At 39.9% G+C, this 25,427-nt stretch overlaps 2 protein-coding genes and 1 long non-coding RNA gene across 5 annotated transcripts in view; 1 reads left to right on the plus strand and 2 right to left on the minus strand.

Annotated features, from left to right (window-relative positions):
- The first annotated feature begins 2,537 nt into the window (after positions 1–2,537).
- On the plus strand, positions 2,538–5,152 carry LOC128135707 (uncharacterized protein C3orf20 homolog). The gene is made up of 2 exons (XM_052774778.1): positions 2,538–3,112; positions 5,027–5,152. Exons 1-2 carry the CDS (start codon positions 2,888–2,890, stop codon positions 5,150–5,152), a joined length of 351 nt encoding a protein of 116 aa, XP_052630738.1. The 5' UTR covers positions 2,538–2,887.
- Positions 5,153–5,178: 26 nt separating this feature from the next.
- On the minus strand, positions 5,179–14,051 carry LOC128135708 (uncharacterized). Its single transcript, XR_008233217.1, has 3 exons — positions 11,294–14,051; positions 10,110–10,291; positions 5,179–5,370 (listed from the first exon to the last, which is right to left on the minus strand). It is a non-coding gene; the product is annotated as an uncharacterized LOC128135708 (long non-coding RNA).
- Positions 14,052–18,483: 4,432 nt separating this feature from the next.
- VEZT (vezatin, adherens junctions transmembrane protein) overlaps positions 18,484–25,427 on the minus strand; it is a 64,892-nt gene continuing 57,948 nt past the window's right edge. For all 3 annotated transcript variants that reach the window (XM_052774775.1, XM_052774776.1, XM_052774774.1), the window contains one exon: positions 18,484–18,919. In XM_052774775.1, the coding sequence (XP_052630735.1) occupies positions 18,865–18,919 (55 nt within the window). In that variant the 3' untranslated portion in view covers positions 18,484–18,864. The remainder of the gene's footprint in view (positions 18,920–25,427) is intronic.

Genomic DNA, 25,427 nt, shown 5'->3' on the forward strand with positions numbered 1-25,427 from the left:
GGGCAACCGGCTCTAGGTGGCCCTGCTTGAGCAGGGGGGTTGGACCAGATGATCTCCAGAGGTCCCTTCCAACCTCAACCATTCTGTGATTCTGTAATTGTGTGACTAACTTTCACTATTAATTTTTCAGTTTGGATCACACAGCAGATGAGTTACATTTGTAAGTGCAAAACCACCATCAGTTACCAAATCAGGGTCTAGTTTGTCACCGATTTCAGCAGTGGTGGTGTATTTCAGGAATTGACCGCATACGCCTTCAGAAAACGTCTGACCTTCCTCTGCAACCCTTAAGGAAGGGCATGATTCAGTCTGCGGATGCTCTCCCAGTTACCTCAGGTATGCAGAGATCACAAGGGAAGAGGAAAGAGAACAGCCAAGCTCCCAAGTCAGAAACTCCTCTCCTTCTAGATCAAATGCAGTCGGCTCCTCCTTACAGCATGCAGCAGGAACCATACTCTTATCCTCTCAGGTAAATGAGGGGGACAAGGGGAGGAGATGAAAGAACTACTTTTCCCCCGAGTCACTAAATGGTTCTTTTATGATTGCTTACTTATGCCACACAGTAAGAATTTACATTCTTTTTCCATGAGATGTTATTATCAGGACCTCAGAGCCTTCATATATCCCTGTATGATACTCTAAAAGCAGTAACAACAATGAAGCAGCAGTTGCGAAGGTTTGGAAAAACGCCCGTATTAGATCTTTAAATACTATTTCAGCAAATAAGATTAACTTTTTCTTATTATCAGCCACATTTATGATAGTAGCATCCAAAAAACTCTATTTGGGAGCAATGCCTCTCTATATAGTGTGTCATGTTCTTGAATGATGCTCTGCTCTTCCAAGTGCCACCACCTGCCAAGTATAATATATAGAAAATCTGAGCTTCAGACTTGCTTTCTAAGAGTTTGTTTAGAGTTGTAGTCATACTACTTTGTTTCACTTAAAAATGTGTAAGGGAAGTCAGAGAAGTGGAGGGAATATTGCTTTCAGCATCTTTCCTGAGTCCTTGCCTTTTCAAGTACAAGACAGTCTCGATTTGATTTCAAATTATCTGCTAGTCTCAGACAAATGTCTTTTTATGCAATCCATTAAAGCAAAGAGGTTTGCAATATCCTTAGCAATTATCTGAAACCTGACTTCACCCATCCATGGCACATCCTGCTAATGCAAGATGCTTGTTTTATTTTGCCTTTAAACTTTCACTTACTTGTTGTTATTTTCTTATACAGGGCTTCTGTTTCACTAAATAGTAATACCAAATCAGAGAAGCTGCATATGACTCGGTTCAATGTAAATAAAAGAAGGAATGTACTGTATGCCATTAATTCACGGTAAGGAAATCTAAGCTAAGATTGGACAATGATGGCTCCAGTGTAAACATTGATGGTAGTAGTTTAGTAGTTGTTCATTTCTAGATATGGTTAAGTAGTTCACTTATGCCTCCAAGCTGTTACAGCATTGCATAGGATGCATTGCATGTGGATCCAAAGCAGTAGTAACTTTTCAAACCTAAGTAATCCACAACTGTCATTCATGCTGTGTCTGCAGTTCCTCATAACAGGAAGACAAGGTGACATGATTTCTCACTGTATTTTTGGTGGCTCAAGGTTCCCTTGTGTCTTTGAAGCACGTTTGCTTTTATTGATACCTTTCCTACAGGTAAATAGCAACAGTGCTTTTTTACAAACTCGATGTCTAAGAATGAGCAAAATTAAATGAACAAAGTACTTTTAATTTCATACGACTAGTCTGTAGCTCAACTAATAAAGTAAAAATACCATAATTCGAAAGTTTTTCATTATTTCTCCTAGTATGCTGAAATTGTAATCTTGTTTTACATACATGTGAAGCTGAAAACCAAAATTTTGCACAATCTCCTGCTGTTTGTGAGGCCACTTATGGTCTCTTCCCTGATCCATTTATTTTAGACTTACTTCCTTTTTCCTTCGGCTCCCTCCAGCACAATATACCCCCAGCAGATGTCTAATTCAGGACAGTGCTCCTCATAGCTCTCTGTTTTAAAGCTTTTCTCTTGGCACAGCCGTTAGGGATTGATCCAACATCCCCAAATACAGCAACAATCTCTCCATTAGCTTCAGAAGGCCACAGGGGAGGCCTGTGGGCTTTAGAGTCTCTTTTTTTTTTTTCCTGGTCCGAACCTTTCATAGGATTTGCTCTCATTATGAGGAAGTTGTGTTCAAAAGATACTATCACCTGGAGCAGTGTGGCAGGTTCTTACTGATGACATGATGACTTCACTAGAGATGTGAAGATAAGGCTCTGGAACTTGGCACTCCTGCTGCCTGCTTTACAGGACCAAACGACCTACAGAATCCCCCTCAAAATGTCAAAGGAATTCTCAAACAAATTAGTCTTCACCACACTCATGAAAGACAAATAATACCAACACACATAGCACATACACATGAATATAAAACGAGTATACTACAATCAGCTGTCCAAGGTAAGAGGTGCCTATGAGACTTTCAAATAATTAGGGAATAGCCTTTGAAGTCTGCTCTTAGCTGCTACCGAAGCCTGCCTGGCTAGCTCATCTGGTTAAAGCACATCCCTCTTTCTGCTGTCGGCTTGGTTTCAGAGGCTGCGTTTTGGCGGAAGCCGGGAGCTCCACAGCACTCATGGTTGCATCAGACCTTAAGAAACACCTGAAACATTTAGAAGACTGCATGCCTTAGATAACAGGCGATGACTGGGCCTAGGCCTGTCATTTATAGAGATGATTTTAAATTATTCTTCAACCTGTACTTGATTTATTTGACAATTTATCTTGCTAACACTTTCCCCTATATTTTCTCTTCCTCGTGGCAGGGACAAGCTGTGGGTCACGTCCCAGGCTGCTTGTCCTGCTGTGCTTCGAAGAATTATGATGGGGGAGGAAGGAAGGACATGCAGGTGCAGTAATCATCGGATTCCCTATGTGTCAGACCTGGAGTACGATCACCTCATTAACAATCAGATGTCCTTTAAGGAGCAGATTGTAGTGGTCTGTGTCTCATCTTCTTCACAAACAAACAAGGATCCCAGTGAAGACAAGATAGAGCAGCTGTATAAAAGAAAGAACAAGAACAGAAGTATGCCTTGTGCTCAGGTGGGTTTTATCAGACAGTAGATAGTTTTTCCAATACATGGTTGAAAACTTTAAAGAGTCTTTTTGGAATATTTTCTGTTTATCTGGTTGCTAAAATATCCGAAAAGTTGTCTCACCAGAAATGTCTAACTGGCACCAACTCCAAATATGTGTTCTACAGGAAATTTAATATTAAAAAAATACTTCCAAAGTAGAAAAAAAAGTTTAGAAATGCAAGGGTTTCCTACAAAAAAAGGGCATTTCAAAAAAACCTGTTTCTGAAAACTAAATATTACTTGAATCCATATCTTTGAAGATGGAGTAAATCGCTGTTCCCAACTTAGAGGAATTCCTCACATCATTCTTTTTTCTGGAACAGCTGAGGGAGTAACCCTGAATAATCCCTTGATGCAGAACAGGGACCTCAAATCTTGATTGCAAATCCTTAGAACTGAGTTTTGGGGGTCTTTCTAGCTCTGTGACACAGTATGAGGAAACCCTGCAGTGGGGGTGTGTGGCTACTGTGACATTGCAGGCCCCAAGGACTAGTAACCACAACAATCTTTTGCATCAGTTGAGCAGAAACCTGTGATTTGGTAGCAGTGTGACAACACATCTTCTTTTGTTGAAACATTTTAGCTTCCAGAAATCAGCACTTTCTAATAAAAAGGAATGAAAAAAATTCCACACAGAAGCATGCTGCTAGAAAATTTCAAATCCGCTCCTTTTCCTTATAGTATAAACTTACTGAGTAATCATTTAATACAAGACTCCGTCCTCACATTCACATGGCCAGGTACTAAGGAAATACATGGCACAAAGTATCTTTGTGTAAGTCTGTATTTAGAAGGACTGGAAATAAAAGATAAGTTAAAGTCTGGAAGGGCAAAAAAGCAAAAGATAAGTAATATGATAACCACTTTAAACCAAGGAATGTTTGTTGTTTCAATGTCCCCTGGACATTGTCTATTCTTCTAATTACCTGAAAATTTCTCAATAAAGCTAACAGTAGAAGTGGTAGTAAAGACTCAACAGGCATTTTTATCATCTTGACATAGTGGGCACAACAGTAACCATCAGTGATTGCTGTATTCAAAATCTTCCGCTTGTCACGAGACATTAGTGGAGCTGCACTGAAATTAAAATGTTAAGAGGATTTGAGTCTGCGTAGATGCAGCTTCGGTACCAATTAAGGCATTAAAATGACTTCTTTCACTATGTCTTATTTGTCCATTCCTTGAGAAACTGGTCACACAGCAACTATCATTTCTGATTTGCATTTGAAAAAGTTAGCATAGAAGGGGTCAAATTCTGGCCTTCATGAAGTCTTTGGGAAAACTCCCATGCATTTCAGCACCAGCAGGATTTTTAGTCCAAGAAGCAAAGGCTAAATCTGAATTAAATATCTACATTTTGTATAAAGAGAAGAAGAAGAAAGTTAGGGTGTTTTCAGACCTAACTTTTCATATTGTTCTTTCCTCCTGGAAGCCTGACCTAAAAATATATTTGGGAAATCAGTGGAAAAAAGGCTTGGGTATTGCCTCCTTGTCTCACAGTGTGGTCCTCTAGTTGGCCCCTGTCCCCTAATGGCAGGAACACAAGATTTTTGGAAGCCAGGATTCCAGAGGATTATGACAAATCCATAAGGAGGTTGCACAGTGACTAGCTACCACCCCTGTTCTCACAGCTATGGAGTCTCATTTTGTAAATCAGAGGAGCTGTTTCTTTTAAGAAGAGAGAAATACACCCGCAAAGAGAAATTGAGAAATTTAGAAGCCTCTGTCTTCACAGTGTAAAAAGCCATTGCTACCTGGTCTGAAAGAGAAAGATAACTCAGTTGAGTTCATAAGGACTTGTTTAGAAAGAATGTTACTAGCTTAATTGGTCAGGCAAAATTTACTTAATTATATAATTGTACTTGCCTTGTTGCTTCAGGGTTGTCTGGATTCCTTTCGCCTCCTCAAATATGATGTCACTTCTGCAGATGCATTTACAGATCGTAAGGGTTCCTTGTTGGAAAAGAGACATAATGTAACTCCTGGCGTGGTTTTGGTATGTTAAAACTATTACAATTATTTAACTTTTAATGCCATTACTATGATCTGGTTACAAATGAGTGACTTTGGGATTGCCACTTGACATGAGTATTTGGGCCATCAGGAGAGCGGAATGCCAATCTTCCTTCTTCAGGAGTACTGACTGTTGTCCCAGCAGCCCCAACTCTTCTTTATCTATTAGCAGTTCAGGATTTACAATACATCAGGTCATTCTCATTCCACCTGCAAGGGGCAGAAGGACATGCTAGTTGCCACAGCTTTAGAAAAGGAACATGATTTCTGCCTTTGGACTTTGTGGGTTAGATCTAGCCATCTATATGCACTTCACCCCATTTCTGCTTAATCTGTGGCAAAAAGTCTTGAAGCACATCACACAACAGCATGTTTCAGTCTTTAAAAAAAGAAGAAAACCTTTTGTTTTCCAACATTCTGAGAAGTAGCCTTTGCAAGTCAGGAAAAAGTCTAAGATGAAACATGCACTGAAGTTAGTTTTAAGTACTTGTATAGTTTTCGTATGTGGTCTGGAAGCATTATAATTTCTTGTAAGAAGAGATTAATTCATAGGTGATTTATTCTCTTGAAATTTTGCATGCAAAGCATACATTGCATGTTTTGAAATACATTATTTTTGTAACACTGTGAGGAGAAGATTCTCCAGGTCTTGTTCACCTCTGTTGACAAGCTGTTCACCTCTGTCGCAAGCTGTTATTAGGCTAAGAAAATGCAATCTTGTTTTGCGTTGTACAGAATTGCATTATAATTGGATTTTAATAATCCTCACATCTTTCCATAAGCACCAACACAAACACTGTTTTTCTTGGTTATTTTAGTTACTTTCTCCCAGTAGGAGAGAGCACCCACTGATTATTGTTTGGTTATGCTTTGTTCACTTCCTAATAACGGTGAGGAACAAGTACTGCTTCCTGTGTTTGCTTTGTACATTTTTAGTAGTGGCCGTGGCATTAGAACAGAGGACTTTTCACATATCGTCTCATCTTTACTACTGTAAAATTCAGGCTATTTCTGTCAGTCAGGAACGAGCTATTCCTGCAGAAAGAAAAACTTCTCTACATGACACCTATCTGTGCTCAACTTCTCTGTCCACTGGGTGACACCAGCAGCCTATCCGACACTGCTTAGCTCTGTGCAGTACCACAGAACACATCTGAAGAAGATTAAATTCTTAACCACACAGCTTCTTTTTTCCTGGTAATATTAATAACATTTTCTTTCCTCTCTGATGGCAAAGTGATACAAATAAATAGGAAAAACAAAATGCAGAAAACCCAAAACTTCTCCCAGTCCCGCTACATGTAGTTTACAAAGCTGAAGGAGACAAAGTGGGAAAATACTCTGTAAAATACACAATGAACTGAGGGCTTCTTGTAGAAAAAGATGAAGATGACATGCTTTAGTACGAATGACCCACAGTTGATGAAAATGATTGCTAACAGCTCTGAGGAACTCAGGAAAGCAATTACAAGAGGAGCAGTTTGATTCTGTTCCACGTTAACTTTTTGCATTCCCATACGGAAATTATTATTTTTGAAAGAAAAATCAGGATAACAAGCAATTTTTTGTGGTTGATGAACTGATTAATCCTTAGAACCGCTCACAAACTACTTTTGTTTTAAAAACCATTTAAAGACATTCTATGATATATGTGCAGCATTTTGGTTTGTTTTGGTTGGTTTTTTTTTCTTCTCACTTTACCTGTAATTCACTGCTACAAAGATTAGCCACCAGTACAAGCTCAGTTTCAGTCAGTACCCAGATACAGAGAGACAAACAAAAGATGCATGAGGAGTAAAACCTGAAACCTAATGAGCCTGTCAGCATGGTCTTAATTACTGTTTTTAAAAACTGAGTGGTAAAGGCAAGGTGGTTGGTTCTTTTGCTTGGATAAGAAACTAACCATTGCTTAACAAAGAATGGAGTTTGGTTTTAGAAGGAATGTGTTAATAGTCCTTTCTATCAATACTCCTAATGTCTCTCAGCTGACAAATAATCAGTCCAAGCAAACAAAACGTCCCAAAGGTATGAGCCTATTTCACCTGGTTACAACCCCTACGGCCTTTCCAAGGATACAGCGAACATCCTGTACAGATGGAGCCGCCTTTGCTGTTTCAACCCATCCTCAAGCAATTCTCAGTCAGACTCACCCAGCTGTTACCATGCGCAGCCAGAACAGCTTTATCTACCAAGAGCAGTAGCAATTCAGAACAGTTCACACAGGACTGGCTTTGAAGGGCAAGACTTGACCAAAGCCGTACCGCAGGATACAAGCGTTCTCTAGGGACCAGGAAACCTGCCAGCAGTAGCAGCTCCAGCCCTCCTCATGTTATCTGCGGACAGTAGTGACTTGCAAAGACTAGGAGAAAGATAAGCAGCTGTCAAATGCAACTCTACCAGAAGTCACAAATTGCAAAGGGTCACAGTCATTTCCAGAACAGCTCAAAAGCAAAACAATAAATAATATTCAGAAATTCTGGAGCCTAAAATAGGCTATGGTTCTTTTCTGTTGGACAACAGCATGACCTCTGCTGACGAACTGGGACTGGCCTGATTGCAGTTTAGAAGTAATAATTGTTAAGAATGAAGTCACTACATTTAGGGTAGAATACCACTCTCATTTTTTTGTAGTTCTGAAAAAATTGCTCATGTGTCAGAGATGACAAAATTCCAGGTCACACTTGATTGTCTGGAATGCTCAAAGCTGATCACAAAGAGCTCCAGAAGGATCGTGAAATGCTCAGTAATTGATAATCAGTTGGTGTATGAAATTCACTGTCAATAAGTGCAGAGTAATTTACATGGGGGAAAAGAATCCTAATTATTTACAGAGATGCAAAGATAGACACAATAGCTCTTAACACTGAAGTAAGTGAGAGACTCATTCGTTGACATATCCCTGAAAACTTCTGATCAGTGCTCTGCAATGGTCATAAGGCAAGCAGAATGTTAGTTAAAGGGTAAATAAAACATTCTTGAGATTCTGGTACACAGCACGTGACTGTCTTCACATATCAAAAAAGGATTTAATATGGAATGGCTGTTCGCATAAGGAAGGACTAAATAGAGTAGCTTACAAAAGAGACTAAGACGAGATGTGAGAAAGCTTTATAAAGCAAAAATGGTGTGGCAAAGGAATAAGAAATAATTATTCATTGTTTCTTAAAACACAGGAATAATCAGGCACCAATGAAGAGATAAGCAGCAGATTTAAAACAAAAGGAAGTCCTTTTTCTCACAGCACATCATTAAATTGTGGAACTCTTTGCCACAGGATGTTGTGGAGGCCAAAAGCATAAGTGTGTTCAAAATGGAATTACATACATTCCTGAAGGTTTGCTCCATTGGCAGCTATCAAATGTGATGGCCCAGACACAGCTTTTGGTTGAGGAAATCCCTGAATTGTTAACTGCTTATGGCTGACATGGGTCACAAAGAATGGGATTTTCTTAGAAATGCTCTTCCACTCCTCCCCCAGCTACCAGCCACTCGCAGGGACAGGATACTGGATGGGTTAGATTAGCCTTTGGTATAATCCTGCACAGCTGCTTTTACACCACTATGTGCAAGGTTGTTGCTTTAATTTGGGTAAAACTTTAATGAAAGGATTAAGGGGGAAAATGCACAAAGTTCATGAGAATAAGGTTCTTTGCCTCTGAAATCATCCTCAGCTACATATATCAAACATTTTTGTATGTATTTTAATTTTTAAAGCTTCAGTAAAGCAAAATTAATGTTCCCAGGAAGGGAAGGTCTCTCAAACTGTGTAAAAGTAGGATTAAAAATTTACTTAATTTTACATGCTTTCTTCTTGAGGCAGATAAGTAATTTCTTCTGGTGCTTGGGAATTTCCTCAGATGATCAGGAAAAATACTTCAAAATGAAACACAACTGTCCTCTGTGTCTAATGAATCAAAAGGATACCCTTAGTACACTTAGAAGGACAGCCTCCGTCCTTAATTTCCTACTAAAATAACTATTGTTCAGCTAAATAAATACAAGTGAGTTTAAGAGAAGGAATTCGTGGCTTCAAAGAAAAAGAATTAAGTTCAAGTTTTAATGAACGTATTAGGCAAGAAGGAAATGTTGTATGATATTAAACATTTGCTTTTAGACAGCTTTCTATATAGTCTTTTAGATGCCTCAAGGAAATGGTTTTACAGCAGCATTACAGTAACGCAGTTGCTCCCAGGGGCAGTTTCTTCTCTCTGATCATGGCATGTGCTTCCTGCCATATGGACAATCCCACTCTCTCCCCCTGCCCCCCGTCTAAAGATCTTCAGCCAGGACTTAATTCCTCTGCCTTCAAAATGTTAGGGAGCTGTGTGTTTGAGGGGCAGGAGGCAGAAGGGAACCAAAGTTTTTATTTTATTTGCAAGAAGTGGCTTTTCAAAAGCATTGTTTGTGCTGAGTTAAAAAAGCCAACCACCAAACACCAAACATTCCTGCTGTTTTTCTTTCCCACAGGATTTGCATTCCTCTTTTTTCCAAAGTAGATGCCTTTTTCTGTGTAGTTTACAAATTTATAATCATACATTATTTGTGAAGAAATTACTAGGATAACAAACATACGAACCTAACAATAGCAAAGCATGGTGTGCTTACATACATACACAAACACTGCTGTTCCAGTTTAAGAATGAACTTAAGCCAATATACTTGCTTTCATCCATCAATGCCGTACTACACGGAATGATGGTAAAATATCATGAGAGCTAGTTGAGGGAAACTTGGCATAGAATGATTACATTTCTAGATTTATAATTATCTCTGGATGCGCTAGCAGAACAATTCTTAAAGATTGCATTTTCCAATTTCTGGAGCAAGTCAGACTGACACTGTGATACAATGGAGAAAAGAAGACAACCTGAGGTCAAAACCAGATCCATGGGTCCAGAAATGTGTTCCTGCTCTTGAAGAATGCAACATGAGCAGTGAAAGTTACTTACGTTTCTTAGCTCTCACTTGTGGTGTGGTCATGTAGTCACAGCTGGAAAGCAGCAGCTTTGGATTTCAATCCATTAGTCCAGATTCTCTGTTTATCCCAAATGACAACGAAGGTATGATTTGTGCCATCGGTAATCTGCTAAGTGTGAAACACAGACAGAAGTCTCCCAAATGCTCGAGGAAGCTAGAAGAGGAAAAATAAAAAGGAAACAAAGCAGGAAGGGGAGAAAGCTTGCTCTCAGTAACACCTGCTGCATTTGCCGTTAGTGGTGAAATTCATATACACCTATAAATAGACATCTGTGGAGAAATCAGCCCTCCAAGCATAGATGCAAGGCCTAGGATGAGGAGCAGGGGAATCTGTGGTTTCTTCCCCTGAGGATGTCAATATGTACAAGACTTCCAGAAAAGGTCAGGTGAAACCACAGTCTGACCTTAACCTATCCCAAACTTCCCCATCCCCAGCCAGAGCTCTAGCATGCGGGTTTGAGATGGGAAATGTAACAAAGATTTAATTAAATCCACTAGTGACTTTTTTATTGCCATTCCTAGACGACTACATGTTGAAAATATTGAGACAGCATAGCAATAAGGGGCAGTACACATTTATAACTGGTTGTACAAGTCAAGCTAAACTATCAGTATGAGAAACTCCACAGATAAGGTTTTTATGATTCTTTTCCCTCGAAAAATGGAGTACTGCCCTGAAAAAGGTGAGGGAAAATCACAGCAATCCATTTCATTCCAGCTGATCTCAAGATCCAAAACTTTTTAAAGGAAGGCTGGGTTCTATAATTGCATTTGCCTTGCAGCCTTGCCAGCTTCTTAAGTGCACTCATTACGATAGAGGCTGAATGCTTTGAGCTGATTCTGCAGCTTATCGATAGCATGGAAGGCATTTGGGCCATTCAGGCCATTCAGTGAGTTTGGACTTCTCCAGATTCAAGAGCTGATTGGGGGTCTTCTGGGAATATCATTCAAAATTGTTTCTGCCATTTTCTGCTGCAGATAATCAAAATGACAATGTTTTTAGGAATTTTTCTCTAGTAAAAATAATGCTTATGAAATGACCCCAGGATGTAGAATCCTCTATTTATACACAGAACCTAACAATACACCCAGCAACTGTTTATACAGTTTTCTGTTTCACAAAACTGTTCTGGAAAGGCCATAGTCGGGAACTTACAGGATAATCCATCTCTATGCTTCTTCTACTCTCGATGACTTTGACTAAGACGCCGGTTTGCTCATTGTGTGGTGATGATGTACTTGTTTGCTTATTAACCATTAAATTGTTCATTATCGCATTCCAAGTTATTCAGCCAAGCAGCCATCAAACAATACATTTTTGTTACTGTCATGCTACTGAACAGGCAACTTTTGTTTTCAGTTAGGCCTTTAGTTAGGCAGACCTTCTGCAATGACAGTTCTTCATTTCCTTCATAGTCTAGAAACAACCTCAAGAGGTCATCTAGCCTCGCCATTTTCACCAGTACAAAATCAACTATGTCAGTGCTATTATGGAGACAAAGAGGTGGTACAGTCCTGACAGAGCTGCAGACATCTGCAAAACAGACCTTTAGACTTGAATCGGTTTTCTAAAGTCTTTCGCAGCCCCCAAAGAGAAACAGGCATTTCCACAGTGCAGTTAAACTCCGACCAATGTATAATGGAAGTGGGTCAAATGAATCACAGGCTGGAAATGCCTGTTTCTCTCCCGTGGGATTCAGCCGTAGGTGAGGTGAATTCCACTCTTGCTGCTTAACCTGTTCGTAAAGACTCAGTGATAGAGAAGGCACAATATCCTTACAAAAATATATCTGAATGCTTTATAGTCATATTGCTTCACAGCTTTTCCTATTTAATTTTTCTTCCTGTAGTTAAAGCCCGTTATTTCTTGCTCTGTTTATTATAGACATGGAAAACAGACTGTTCTTTTTCTTTCTGTAGCAGGTCATATTTTTAAGTCCCTTCTGTCTCCTGTGACTATACTCCTACACTCAGTCTTCATGTCTGTATACTAAACGAGCACAGGTTATGCAACCTTTCTTTATAGGTCATTTTCTGGAGCTCTGGTCATTCCCCTTACTTTCCTGCAGATTTCTTGCTGGTTGATATGCATTTGGCCACTCCAGCACTGCTGAGCTTACAAGTTATACTTTGTATTTCACAGGTTAGATTCCTATTTGCACAGCCCACAATGATTAAAAGTTGTATGTCATTATCAGCACCGACAATCTTAACATGAAAAGGACAGTTCAGCCATCCTGTTTGTACATTACCAGCCGAAGAAGGGTGATACTACAAAACCCAAACAGATAACAAAGCTTTCATTAAATGTATTTGAACTCTGGTGATTAAATTTAAATGAACTTCAGCGTGAGCAAATCTTTTTTACTTGAACGTCTGAATGCACAGGCACATATACACATGAATTTGTCAAGTTGCTTCTCTAAGGGGCAGTCTGAATCAACAGAATTGTCTCTATAATATGAACATGTGAAGTTTGCTAATCTGCATGAAATATTCCTAGACAGAAGGAAGACGGAAATTAACCTCAAGAATGACCGTCTCGGTCAAAAAAGCTAGGGAAAGAGAACATGTGATAACTTGAAGACAGCCCCATTTTACTCCTTCAGTCAGCTGGAAAGATGCAGAAGGGCACATAAGGGAAAAAGTATGGGCTGAACTTCCAAAACCTCTACTGTGGATTGCTTAATGTCAGTGTTTAATATCTAATAGTTCCCCCTTCTCCCAAAGGTTAAAAGGAACCAGGACAGAGATATATATGCTTATAAAACCAACCCACTGTTGCCAATAATAAAACATTTTTTATTTTGAGTTCTTTTTAATGTTCTAACATATTACTGCTCTGAAGTTCAGAATTTCATTGGTATTAAAGTTCATCTTTGACCTTTCACCTTTTTATGTGGAAGAATTAGTCAGGGAGAAAAAACATTCCTCTTTGCCCTGGCTTGCTTATTATGACTCCCTCAAGAATTTCAGTCTGAGGCCATTTGCCAGAACTATGTTTAGCTCTGAGAGGAGAAAGAACCTCCCTCCACTCCAAAATGCCGCCATCCAAATTTATCTCTTGGCTTTCACTGAAGACTTGGGTTTTAAAACACTCTGGATTAAATTTACCCCAGGAGGGGTAAAAGAGCTTTGCTATGCCAGTTTACTCCTACTGAGAAAAGTTGACCTTCAGAGCTGCTTGCTAATGAACCTTCTTATTTCATAAATTCCTGGTGTTTTAGGAATGAACCAAGCCACAAAGATACCCTGTAGAAGATAAAGCTCTTACTGATGCCATAAAATGCCAGCCTGTGAAAGTCACATGCCACAGAAGGCCGTAATGAGAGTGATAGGAATTTGAGAAACACTGGAAAACTTTGACTGGTAACATTTACGTATTATGCAAGCAAAGCAAAGCTTCAAGCATCCTTGAATTTTATGCTTGAAGGCACAAATTGATTGCTTGTGGTGGAAGGAATAATGAAATTCCTCCATGTCATAACATCACAGAATCAACCAGGTGAATTGTAATGGAAAGGGCAACATTCCTCTGACAGCGATGGTGATTGCCAGAGGCAGCCTTCTTGTTTATATTCACTTAGAAAAGTTTCAATGCATTGTGTATCCATGCATCAGATCATCTTTGGAGTAGATTTATCTACCCCTTCCATCAGCCTTTTCATTTTGTACAATTACAGAATACACATGTATCGGAGACCAGCAGTGTTATATCCAAAGTGTTCTGTAGGCAGTCCTGCAGTTGCAAAAGGTTCCTTCCCTGTCTGCTTGTTAATAGTTTTCATCATTCGGCACACCGAAACAGGGTCAAAGCTCTAAATGAAATAACAAAACTGGTATGCACCCCACCACATCTTGGCAGTAGGACGATGCCAGTGGTTAAACAAAGCCAACATGAGAGGAGTGCTGTGCGTTGCTTCCTCATCCATGTGGCAGTGAAAGGCACTTAAATTGGACAACACAACACGTAAGGGCTTGCAGCAGCAAGAGGAAACTAATTCGGATTATCTGTACGGGGAACCCAAAGGCTAGAAGAGACCAGGGAGTGGTCACCAAACCAAAGCACAAATCCCTGGCATACGGAGCAGAGGCAGTAAGCCGGGCTGCAGGTTTCTTCTCTTGTTCTCTGTGCTCCCACCATCGGCAAGGAAAGAACATGCAGAACTGAGGGAGAATGGTAATAGAGATACAGAGGAGAAGTACGAGAGACTGGACGTCAGATCTGAAGGATCTGTGTAATGAGAAATGCGATAGGGAAGGGGAGGTAAGACCAGTTATTGGAAGCAAGTTGAGGCACTGATTATGAAAAAAGTAAGAAGCAGGGAAAGAAACATATGCACAAGTAAAGTACGAGGAAGAAACTGAAATGAGAATAGGAGAATCAAGAGAGAGTCAGGGAAGTCAGAACAAATGAATAAGAGTTTGCCTTAAGGGGAAACACACAGACATAAAGGGGAGACATATAGGCAGAGAATCAGTAGCTGAGGCCAAATGTTATTGTCATTTCCACCTGCTGACGTACACTCAAAATTGTACCCCAAGGAGAGCTTACAGGACTCCCTTTGTTATGATGCTGACACTGCTCACAACATTGGATTTAAGCAACGGAGTGGAGAAACGAGGACCTGTGTCATAGTGTAACGTGTATTAAACTGTTCATCACTTCCAAATCTGCACTGCTGTGAGTGCTCCTCTCACACTCAGGTAAATACAGCTCTTCATAGTAGTGAGACAAGCTACCTGAGTGAAAGAAAAATGTTTCAGAGTTGAGTAAAACAGTGCTATCATAATAACTTTTGCCTATAAAACTGAAAAATGCATTATGTAAAATGGTTCTTTCAATTACCCACAAGCAAAAGCGGCGTTCTACGTCATGTTCATTACTGGTTATATTACAGATGAATACATATTGGTGTGTACATAAGATGAAGACAATTCAGTGGTCCTTTGGATTTCCTTCTAGTGAATACATCCATTGTTACTTGAATATGCATTACCCTGAAGTATTCAACGAGTCCTGACTTGGAGTCTTGCATGCTGAGAGCTTCCATGAAATAAGCCAGATGTTTCCAATTGTGTAACACTGGGAACATCCCACAACACAAGCAGCTTTGGGTAGTACATCAGCTTAAATGGTTCTTATAGTTTTAAACTCAATGAAGCCAATTTTCACTTAAACAAAGGCTCCTTTACACTGCCAGAACCATGACACAGGCCTTCATGTCTGTGAGAATCTGGCCCAACTGTGTCACTGTTTCTCCTAATGTTTTCTCCTAATGTATTTGTCTGTGTTTGTCTTCAAATGTGTTATGTTATGCCACAGCTAAACTGAAATATTACTGGGATCGATGCTGGTGGGTTTTGGTAGTCCATGAAGCAGCATGCAAAATGTTGTTTTATATACTCCAGTATGCTGTGTTTTGAAATCTTGGAGGGACTAGAAAAATATGAGTTTTATTTTTTAATTTCTTAAATGAAATTAAGTATTTTATTTTATATAACAAAGTCATGAAAGGTGAAAGCTCTAAGCCATAATAAAGTTGTAAGTCAGCCTACCTAACAACTTTCTTTGTTTCTCAACCTATCATCTTCATTTGGAATAAGAGGTTGCTCTTGCCAATTCTGCATTTTTTTTTGTTCTCTTCTTTGGCAGATGTACATTCAAGGAAAACTGCTCTTTGCCAACTATATTTTCAATGGGTACAGCAAGTCAGCTAAAGACCTTCAAAAACAAATAGCTAAGACAAGGAGTGATTATCGCATGGGTTACTGTCTTCCAAGTGATTTCAAGTTCAGGTATTGTACTTTCCATCATCATGGTTTTTAATCACTTCATTCTGAGACCTTTGGCTTCTTTGTTCAGTTTCTTAAATATAAAGCACTATGACTCAGAGCAGCAAGTACAGAAATCTCAATAGCAAAGCATTTGCACCTTTTTGGTGTGTTTACAAGTTCTCCATCTTGTACATTCCCTCCTGTCCCGTTCAACAGTTAGGACTGTCTAACCCTAAGTGCTGAGCTACAGAATCTTTACTGGCAGTTACCAGCAAGGAGGAAAGAAGAAAACAGAGGTGAAGGTCCTGGGCACATCCCCCATTTCTTTTGTGCATATCTGACTAAGACTTACTTGTCTTATGGGCTGTTATATTTACGTTTTGGCACTATCCATACAAGTTTAATTGCAATTAAAGGACCAATTACTTTAGTCAGGTATCTTCTGGCAAGTAGCTTCTTCATTTAATTAACAGTTGCAGGGAAGCTTTAGAAGCATAACCTGGAGAAATAGCAGCAGATGGTCAAATATTTCACAGATGCATACTGAGCACACAGCTCCCAGAGGGAGCGTTTGCAGGAGCTAAAGCATACGCTACAACAGTTAGCTCTCCTGTAGAAGTTTCCAAGCAGAAACAAAGACAGGCAGAAAGGGGAAATAATTGCAATGTATTTATTACATAGCTTTTGGCAACCATATCATTATTTTTAATTTAGTGGTGCTGCAAACCAGTAATCAAACTGGAACTTCAGAATGGCTGGTATGAATGCAAAGGCCACTGCATTCCACTACTGATTTAACCACTACATCTTGCAGGGTGTGATGATGATGATGATCTATTAAGCTATTGTTAATAGCTGAGAAGCAGTTGACAGCAGTGACAGCAAAGAACACAGGATAGAACCCAAAATGAAGTGGGCAGTCTTTTGCTGAGCTGCTCTTAGCTAACTTTGACAGGTCACGGAAAGTCTGTTCCTTTCTTGTATTTCTTTTTAGCTTAACAAAACAATGTATTTCATTTACATTGAACAACAGCAGAAAACAGCACATACTATACTTGTAGTCCATTCTTCTCTGAAGGAAGCTTGTCACTTCACATGTGTACACAAAACAATTACTGGAGTAGAGAAGTCAGGGATTAAATATGACAGGTAATTAACAGTAGCATTTTCAAACACATTAATTACTGGCCTACCGTGCTTTCCCTCCAAGTCAGTGGCAAGCTTTCTTGATTGCAGTCAGGACAGATAAGCTTTAGGCTGGGTGCTTTTGCAAGTGCTTCTCTGAGTGACTGGAAAGGCTTCACCGGCCTGCGGAATTCCCTGTGCTGGTTCTTCTCTATTTTCCGAAGTATTTCCCACTGTGGCATCATCCGTAAATGCAACTTTAGAAGCAAATGCACGCAAGTCGCACAGACTGGCATTTGCATAACCTAAATCTAAGTAGAACCAATGTCACGTGGTCAAAGCCAGCATGGTTATTCCACATGTGTGTTTGTGCTCCTCGCTACCACAGCACCATGACAAGAAATCCTTAAATGCTACCACTGGGACATTCCATAGGGTTCTTTCCTGCACAGGCTGTGAGCACGTGAGCAGATGCAACTGGGGGCACAAAAACAGTCTTAATGAAGGAGAGGGTGATGAAGAGTCTGAGAGAAAACCAAGGCTAGGTGACATAGCTATTTCCATATACACTACTATAATTATATAGGTGGTGCTAAAGATGTGATTCATTTCATACTTAAGTAAGTGCCTAATTACAGCTGATCTCCCAACCTCAGAAACAGCCAAATACTCAACACATAGGTGCATGTGCATGTTCTGTTCACTTTCTTTATTTCAATACCTTGGGTCCACTGTAATGGACCTTTTGAACTCTTTCCTCCTCCATAGCACTGCTAAAAAGGGTTTAGTATCAGTGAAACTTTGAAAATCTTTCTTTTCACTGGGATGATAAAAGAAGCACTATCTGTTCATGGAGTAATTTCTTGGGAGATGGCATTTTCTTGTTTGTAAATCAGCTGTTTCTCTAATAGAAGTAAGCAAACAGGTCCTACCCTGCATTCATGTTTTCCTCTTCATCTACCTGGAAGATGAGTTAAGCATGGAGACAGCATAGAGAACTGAGTGACTTAAGTTGAAGGCCACGTTTCTAGAAAAGAAGTGCCCTTAGATTCCTCTTCCAAATCTCCCTTCAAAACTTGCTTCACTCAGGAGACTACAGGTTTCTTAGCATATGTCAGCAGAAACAACCATCCATGAGACTTATGGACTCATCTCTTACTACATTTTTTGTCTCTTGTTCATTTGTTTATACCACGGGTATCCCATTCTAGGCTTCTTCTTCACTATCTTACACAAGTATGGACTATGCTGCAAAATAACCCTAGGGAAGCTTAAGACAGTAAAACTGATTACATGTTGGGATCAGTGGAACAATATAATAGAAATCTGAATGACTGGCTTTTTAGGACTGGTCTAGCTCCATCTCCGCCAGATCCACTACCCCAGACCAGGTTACCTGACAGGGTGCGAGTATTTCCAATATGAAGCAGCACAGTAGAAGGATGAGAAGAACAGGTTTTAATGAGAGAAAGGAGAAATACAGCAATACAGCTGATACAAAAAAGTACACAATATAACACAAGTGTCTAATAAATTAGCAGAGATCTCGAGAAACAGGAAGAAAGTTTCAGATGGCTGAAGAAAGAGGCTTGCTCAAAAAGATACAATCTTAAGTCTTCATAGATATATATACATTCTTGGCAGTATAGGAAACGTACAGTTCTTACATAGAAAATATTGACTGCCTGAAGTGGTAGTATCAATTCCTGAAGAATATTTGCATATGGTACATTTTGAAGAATACACACAGGCAATTTAGCATTCAAAAAATCTCCAAGTAAAGGAAAACATTACAGACCCTTCTCGGTAGACAGGCTTCTCCTTCTAACAGCAGCAATTGGATCTGTTCAGTATTCCATATGAAAACAAACAAACCAACCTGGTGACAGCAAAGAATAAGCAAGACCTTTTGTACTGCACAACAAATTATGCACCAATTAGGCAGCAAGATTCAATACATAAGAATAAATACTCCTGCCTCACCAAGCTTCCCCTTGCCTTTCAAGATCAAATTATTTCCCTTCTTCCCCAGTCATCTCTAAGCTTTCCTTCCGGGGGATGTGAATTAGGTGAGAGTGAGTCAGACCTAAGTGAGAAGAGCGGTCAACAGCCGTTAACCTTAAAACCAATACAGGGAAAGTTTACAGGAAGAGGTGTGCATCAGCCACAGCTCCTAACATCAGCAAAAGACAACCTTTGTTCTGATAACAAAGTCTAAGCATTATGAGGGAGCCACAAAGCTTCAGATAAAAGGAGCCAGTCTGTACTGTTGCCGCTATTTTGGCACTTTCGAAGCGTACAGAGAAACTCTGTTTCTTAGGAGTCATACAGCTAGATAAGTAGAAGACATCTCCTGCAGAGCACCTAAGTTCGGTTCCTAGGTTAAAGATCTACCTGCTACCAGTCTCCTCCACTGCCACATTATTCTATTCCTAAAGCCCCACCTACCCAGCCATTTATGTGATGCTGAAAGGGATTTTGCTAATAGTTGCCACATGGTTGCACAGCATACAGGTCTCTGAAAGATGATGAGAAGGTGCAACTGGAAGCATATTACACAGAAAAACATTCTTTCTTCAGTCATCACTTATTTAGACAAGAATAACCAGTGTTCATTACTAAAGTGCTTGTACTAAGGAGCCAGCAAAACATACTGCAGAAACTAACTATTGCCAGGATTGCTTAAAATTAATTTCATCTTCAGGATGAAAGAGGAATTATAAATAAACTTCTGTATAAAAGATCAAACAAAGTGCTGATACAGCATTTATGCATCCCTGTAAAAGCATTCCCTATTCCATTCAATCATTACTAATTGAAGAATGGATAAGCCACATCCATGCCACCTAGGCAGCCGTCAGCGATACAGGATAAGGAGAAAAAGCAATACATGCAGTCGTGAGGCACAATTTTAGTAGAGATGCTGAAGAAATAATAGCAACCAAAAAGACTTTGAAAGCGATTAGCATTACAATTGAGAAAACTACTTCTGAAACTGGGGAAAGCCAGCCAAATTTTTTAAAAAATGGCTTAAAAATAATCCTGGTGATGCACATCATCAAATATGTAGAAATGACTTTAAGTCCTGATTCATATCCATGGGAAAAAGGAAGGAGGTAAAGTGGGAAAGATGAGAAAATATCACAGGCAAGAAACCCTATCACAAAGAAAGGGCAGAACCCAGGAATGTCTGCCTGCTACCGCCTACATCCAACCCAGAACTTTAGTTCTCGGAGCCTTAACACAGCCAGCCACCAGGCTTCATGCCTGCTTTAAAGCCCTGCTGATCTAAACCTGCTTGAGGCCGATCTAATCAACTGTGTTTAAAGCAGCGTCAGCAACTGGCAGGGTAGGTGCAGAAGAGGCTCCCAGTGGAGCCAAACCACATGGGTTTTCAGTGCAGTCGAAGAAAAGAGGCTGACATCATACAGAGCTTAAAGGAAGAGATACGGAGATTGATTTACATACAGCTTGATACACCAGCACAGCAGGACTGAGTCTTTCTGGGGAAACGAAATGTAGATAAAACAGAGGGGTTTTTAAGAGCTGCTGAAGACTACCAGTCTGGTGAACGTTTCCTGTCTCCCACTGAAGAGAAATTGTGGATCCTTCCCAGTGTCTGCAAACTTCAGTGTATCGCATGTGATTTCCCTCTGTAGCCCTGCCAGAAGTCTCTTGCAGTTTGCTCTTTTAAACATTTCCTCTTATATTTTAGCTCTCATTTATTAACCAATTAAACAGCAGCTTATCAAGATTCTTTTCTTTCCCTTCCCGGTGGTTTCCTTGGCAATCTATGCTGCCCTTAGGCCCTGTTTTGGGAAACGCTAAGACTTAGCAAGCAGGAAATGTTGAGGAAGATGTATTCGTTTACATGTTTAAGACAGGGCAGATGGGCACACAGGCACTCACAGCAGCTCAGGTTAGCTTACGTAATGAGGAACACGTGTTCAAGGATCAGTCTTGCTGAGGAGACATTACCGTCTTAGGATCATTAAGGAGGGAGGTTTCTGGAAGTGAATGTTCTGAAGTCCAGGAAGGAATAGGAGGGCCAGGTTGAAATGTAGGTCAAAGCTCCCTGGAAGGAAAGTTGGGACAGACAAGTTATCAGCCCTAAGAATCCTTCTGTTGACGAGTTTATGACTGGGAATGTGCAACAGTGCCTTGGTGTGGATTCCATCTAACCTGCCATTTCATTAAGTTTAGACAAGGGGTTCAGAAATGAAGGGAGAAAGTGGCCAAGTTCCTAAAGAGTTGGCAGCAGAATGCTGGAGAAGAGCTGAAGACTGCTAAGAGGGAAGAGAGAGACCGCCGGAGGAAAGAACGGACCTAGCAAAAACTGGAGCTTTGAAAGATAACCTGCAGAGTCATCGAGCCTAGCTCAGCACCCCTGTAGTCAATCACCTCAGTACAACCCTTCCCAGAAGTGGTCAAACCAGAAGAGCTTCTCCAGGCTCTGCGTGCCCAGGCCTTGTCTTTTGCAGTACGGCCACTAATATTTAAGCTTCTATTGCAGATATATTACCTGGTGCATTACAGGATAGTAACCTAGGTGAGCAACAAACAAACAAAACCACTCCACAATTGGTTCGTGTGGCCTATGAAAAGGAAAGCTGAGAAGGAAGTTTATGAGTGTGATTGCGTATGGCATGGATGCTGCAGCAGAGCAAGACAGAGACAATAAACCCAAATTGCTTGCGAGGCACCTTGCTCCTGTATCTGTTTCACTCAGCAGTGTTCTGTGATCTCTACAAGCTTTGCAGACCTCGAGCACATAGGTGCACGCAGACTGTCTGTGAACACTCATGTTAAGACATTAAAAACTTTGAGTACAATGTCATACTAAGCGGTGCAGGAACAGACAGCATGAACATGTTTAAATTTGACCAGCTGTGGCTTTGGATGAATGATCTGGAGGACAATTCATAGATTTCTGGCTTTTATCCCATAATACATTTAACATATTATTATTATTATTATTATTGTTGTTATTATTATTATTATTATTATAGAAACACAGATATCAAACATTAAAAACAGCTGTCATTTATGGTGCTTCTATTGAGATCAAATGCATGATTCTCTGTTAGTAATGACTACTGAAGATATTAAGCACTGACTTCTCTTTTTGTTTATTTAGGAATGGACCTCTTTTTAATAGCACAAAGTAACAGAAAGCATTGGTCACTCTCTATTTGGAAATTTGAGATTATTTTCAGTTCTCATCCATGCAGCTGGAGAAGGTCAGGAAGCAGTCTTTAAATATTAAAGCAAATCAAGCTAACTAATGACACTTATTTTGGGACCGTGTACTAGAATTGCAGTTATTTCTAAACCACAACTGGTGTTTTTCAGTAAGCCAGAATTACTTATAAAAGCCAAAATACACCAAAAGGGTCATATAAATTTGAGCTGCCATACATATTATTTCTGTTTTCACTATTAGTACTCCCCATTATGGTGTCCGCCTTCTGTTTCAGTTCTCAAGTCAACTGGGACAGTCAGTATACATTTCTAGATTTAGTCATTCAGATGCTGAAGATACAGAAGAATCAAGCTGTGTTACACACACAAAAAGAATTTGTGTGTTATTTTAAAATCTGAAACTGTTAAGAGTGGTGGTAAAGGGAGAGGACCATGGGTGTCACTACTGTCACAGGGACCAGAAAGGTGAAAACCATAAGCAGAAAAGAGAAAAAGACATGCACGATAATTTCAGTTTTACTGGCCGTATAATAAACAGCTCTTGGAGACTCTATGGAGTAAGACGCAACAGGTCTTGGGCAGCCTAGGCCTGAAGAACAAAAAAAACGGAGGAGTGAAAATGAGTAAGGAAACTAATGAATGGCATCATCCTCAATCAACAGATAATATGGAGAGATGAAGGAAGCAACATATGCAGTTCAGTTTATCTCACTTCAGTACAGACACTAATGATGTCAACTCACAGCATGTGAACATTAATTCAAACTGATTTAAATTTTAGCTATGGCATTCCTCCTCCTCACCCAGGCATGTATTCCCTCCTGCTCCTCTGAGATGCTACTAGTGCTCTTTCAACCACACGATGAATTAGTTGAGGGAGCCAGCTGAAAGGTAAAGCAGTGGTGCATTGTCAGCCAGATCCATGTCCTAAAACTGCTGAGTGGTTACAAAAGCCAGCCTGAAGGAGGGACTGAGATTGGATGGCCATGGCAGTCTGGACCTGGATTGGTTTAAGCTGCTATAGAACTGCATCCCCTAAAGCAAACTGTCTGTGAGGCCTTTAAGATTTAAAGCTGAGAAGGTATAAAGGTCAAAATATGCTGATCATGTGAAAGTATTCAAGTTTTGGTCCTATTCAACCCTTTTAAAATAAGCCACTTTGTAACAGAGACAGAGTCTTCTTCCTCATCTACTAAATTATAGTCACTTCTTCAGAATCCTGTGTTTGATTCAGGAAGTGTTACGTGGGCTAACAGAGCATTCAAGCTGTTGAGTCAAGTTTTATTCTGACAAACCTGCCAAAAACTTAAGAGATGGCAGTGTGAAAGGTGAGGCAGAATATCAAGAACGGTTACATACTGATCTGTAGCTCAAACTGTATGGGTCTACAAAGCAAAGTTCATGGTAGGTAGGTTTCACTCCTACCTATGACCATGGCCTATTATCACAGTTACAGGACCATTACCACTTATCTAATTACTGCACAAATTTCCAAGTCAGATAAATCAAAGTGTATTTTTTGGCATTTAAAATTCAAGGTGGTAAAATAAAAACATATACATGAGGGAATTAAATATCATGAGGATATGAATAAAGCACACCTCCAAGCATTTTGCAAATTAGCCACAGAAGCCTTCAGTTTGATCTCTGATATCTATATATCCTCTGCCATTTTTCTTGTGTGATAATATATTGTGTGATACATGCTTATTCATCAGAGACCAGAACAGCTCTGAAAAGTCAAGCTGAAATTTAAACAAGTGGGTTTTGGCATCTTTAGTTTGTGTTACGCCAGGTGGCAGCTGTTCGGAAGATCATTTTGATTTAACAACTTTTTGTTTTGTTAGCAAAGAAAAACATTGTCCAGCCAAATCCTGCTGACAGTGAATAAATATTTCTCCTCCATTAGACCAAATATTTTCATTTGCCATCCTAATAGCTAGAGGTAAAAGATCTGAAAAGATTTTTTTCCTATATGGACTCAAATATATTTGAACGGTAGAGTGTTTTATGGGAGGTGATTATTACTCCATACTCAGCACTGCTGAGGTTACGTCTGTAGTACTGCACCACACTTTGGTCATTATACTTCAAAAACTGGACAGATTTCTAAGGAAAGCAACCAAAAGGTGGAACACATGACCTCTGCAGAAGCACTGAGAGAAGTGGGCTTGCTCAGTTTAAAAAAAAAAGAATTAAAAAACACTACTGACAAATCTTCTCATTTGTAAAAGACTGTAATAAAGGTGAGCGCATGCCGGCATTGGGACTAGTAATAATTGACCAAAGATGGGCCTGAACAAATTCATGGAAGAGAATTCCATCGGGACCCGTTAAGCTGACAGCCACCACCACTGGCTCAAGAAGCCCCTGAGCCACAAAGTGTTGGGGAGTAGCCTGGGGAACATCACTACATGATCTCCCTTTTCTCATAGTCTTCCCTCAGCATCACAGACAAGATCCCAGAGGAGCCTGACCCTTTAGACTGACCAGCTGCCTTCCTCACACACTCTGCCCGCTTTTTCAGATGAGACAGTATGAAAACCTGTTAATTGTAAAGAGTAATTAGCCCTGGGAACAAGCCACTTGCAGAGCAACAGCAGCCCTTCACTAAATACTTTAAAGAACAAGGGCAGTTTAGTATACTTGACCCCCTGTTTCTGTTAAAAAAAAAGGGATAGACTACAAGATTACAAAGTTCAGTGTGGGCCAACAACTCTACACAGTCCACCATTTAGATTTTTTTTACTACCAAAGAAATTAATATGACAGTTGCAAATTCTGTACTTCAGATACACATAAAATATCCACTACTGTAAAACAGTCAGGTCACACACAGACGGGTGTGCTCAGGACAAAGTCTGAAACCTCAGTAAAACTGGCTACTTAACCAGATTCCATCTTGTATTTAGAAAACTAAGTGCAAGATTCAGTGATGTCTAGTAATCCTCTGTCGGGAGTAAAACTGTCTCATTACTGCAACCGACAGCAGAAGCCTTCACATTCGTGAATCTTGCTTATAGTTGACACAAGCACATTTGACTCCATTTGAAAGACGCTCGATTATCTGTAAGTCTCAAAATTTGCTTCCATTACACCACTGTTTCATTTCTGTCATGAAGACATACACTTAAAAAAAGGGACAAGTAATCTTCTTACCATAGGTCTTTGCCCCCATTTAAGCC

This window comes from Harpia harpyja, chromosome 23, assembly GCF_026419915.1.
Source record: "Harpia harpyja isolate bHarHar1 chromosome 23, bHarHar1 primary haplotype, whole genome shotgun sequence".
Classification (NCBI taxonomy): Eukaryota; Metazoa; Chordata; class Aves; order Accipitriformes; family Accipitridae; genus Harpia; species Harpia harpyja.

Bases quoted from the DNA above. Each gene is read 5' to 3' on its own strand.
- LOC128135707 (XM_052774778.1), top strand. From the start codon at position 2,888: ATGATGGGGGAGGAAGGAAGGACATGCAGGTGCAGTAATCATCGGATT. The intron at 3,113-5,026 runs GTGGGTTTTATC...TTGTTGCTTCAG, and splicing joins GAAGTATGCCTTGTGCTCAG to GGTTGTCTGGATTCCTTTCG.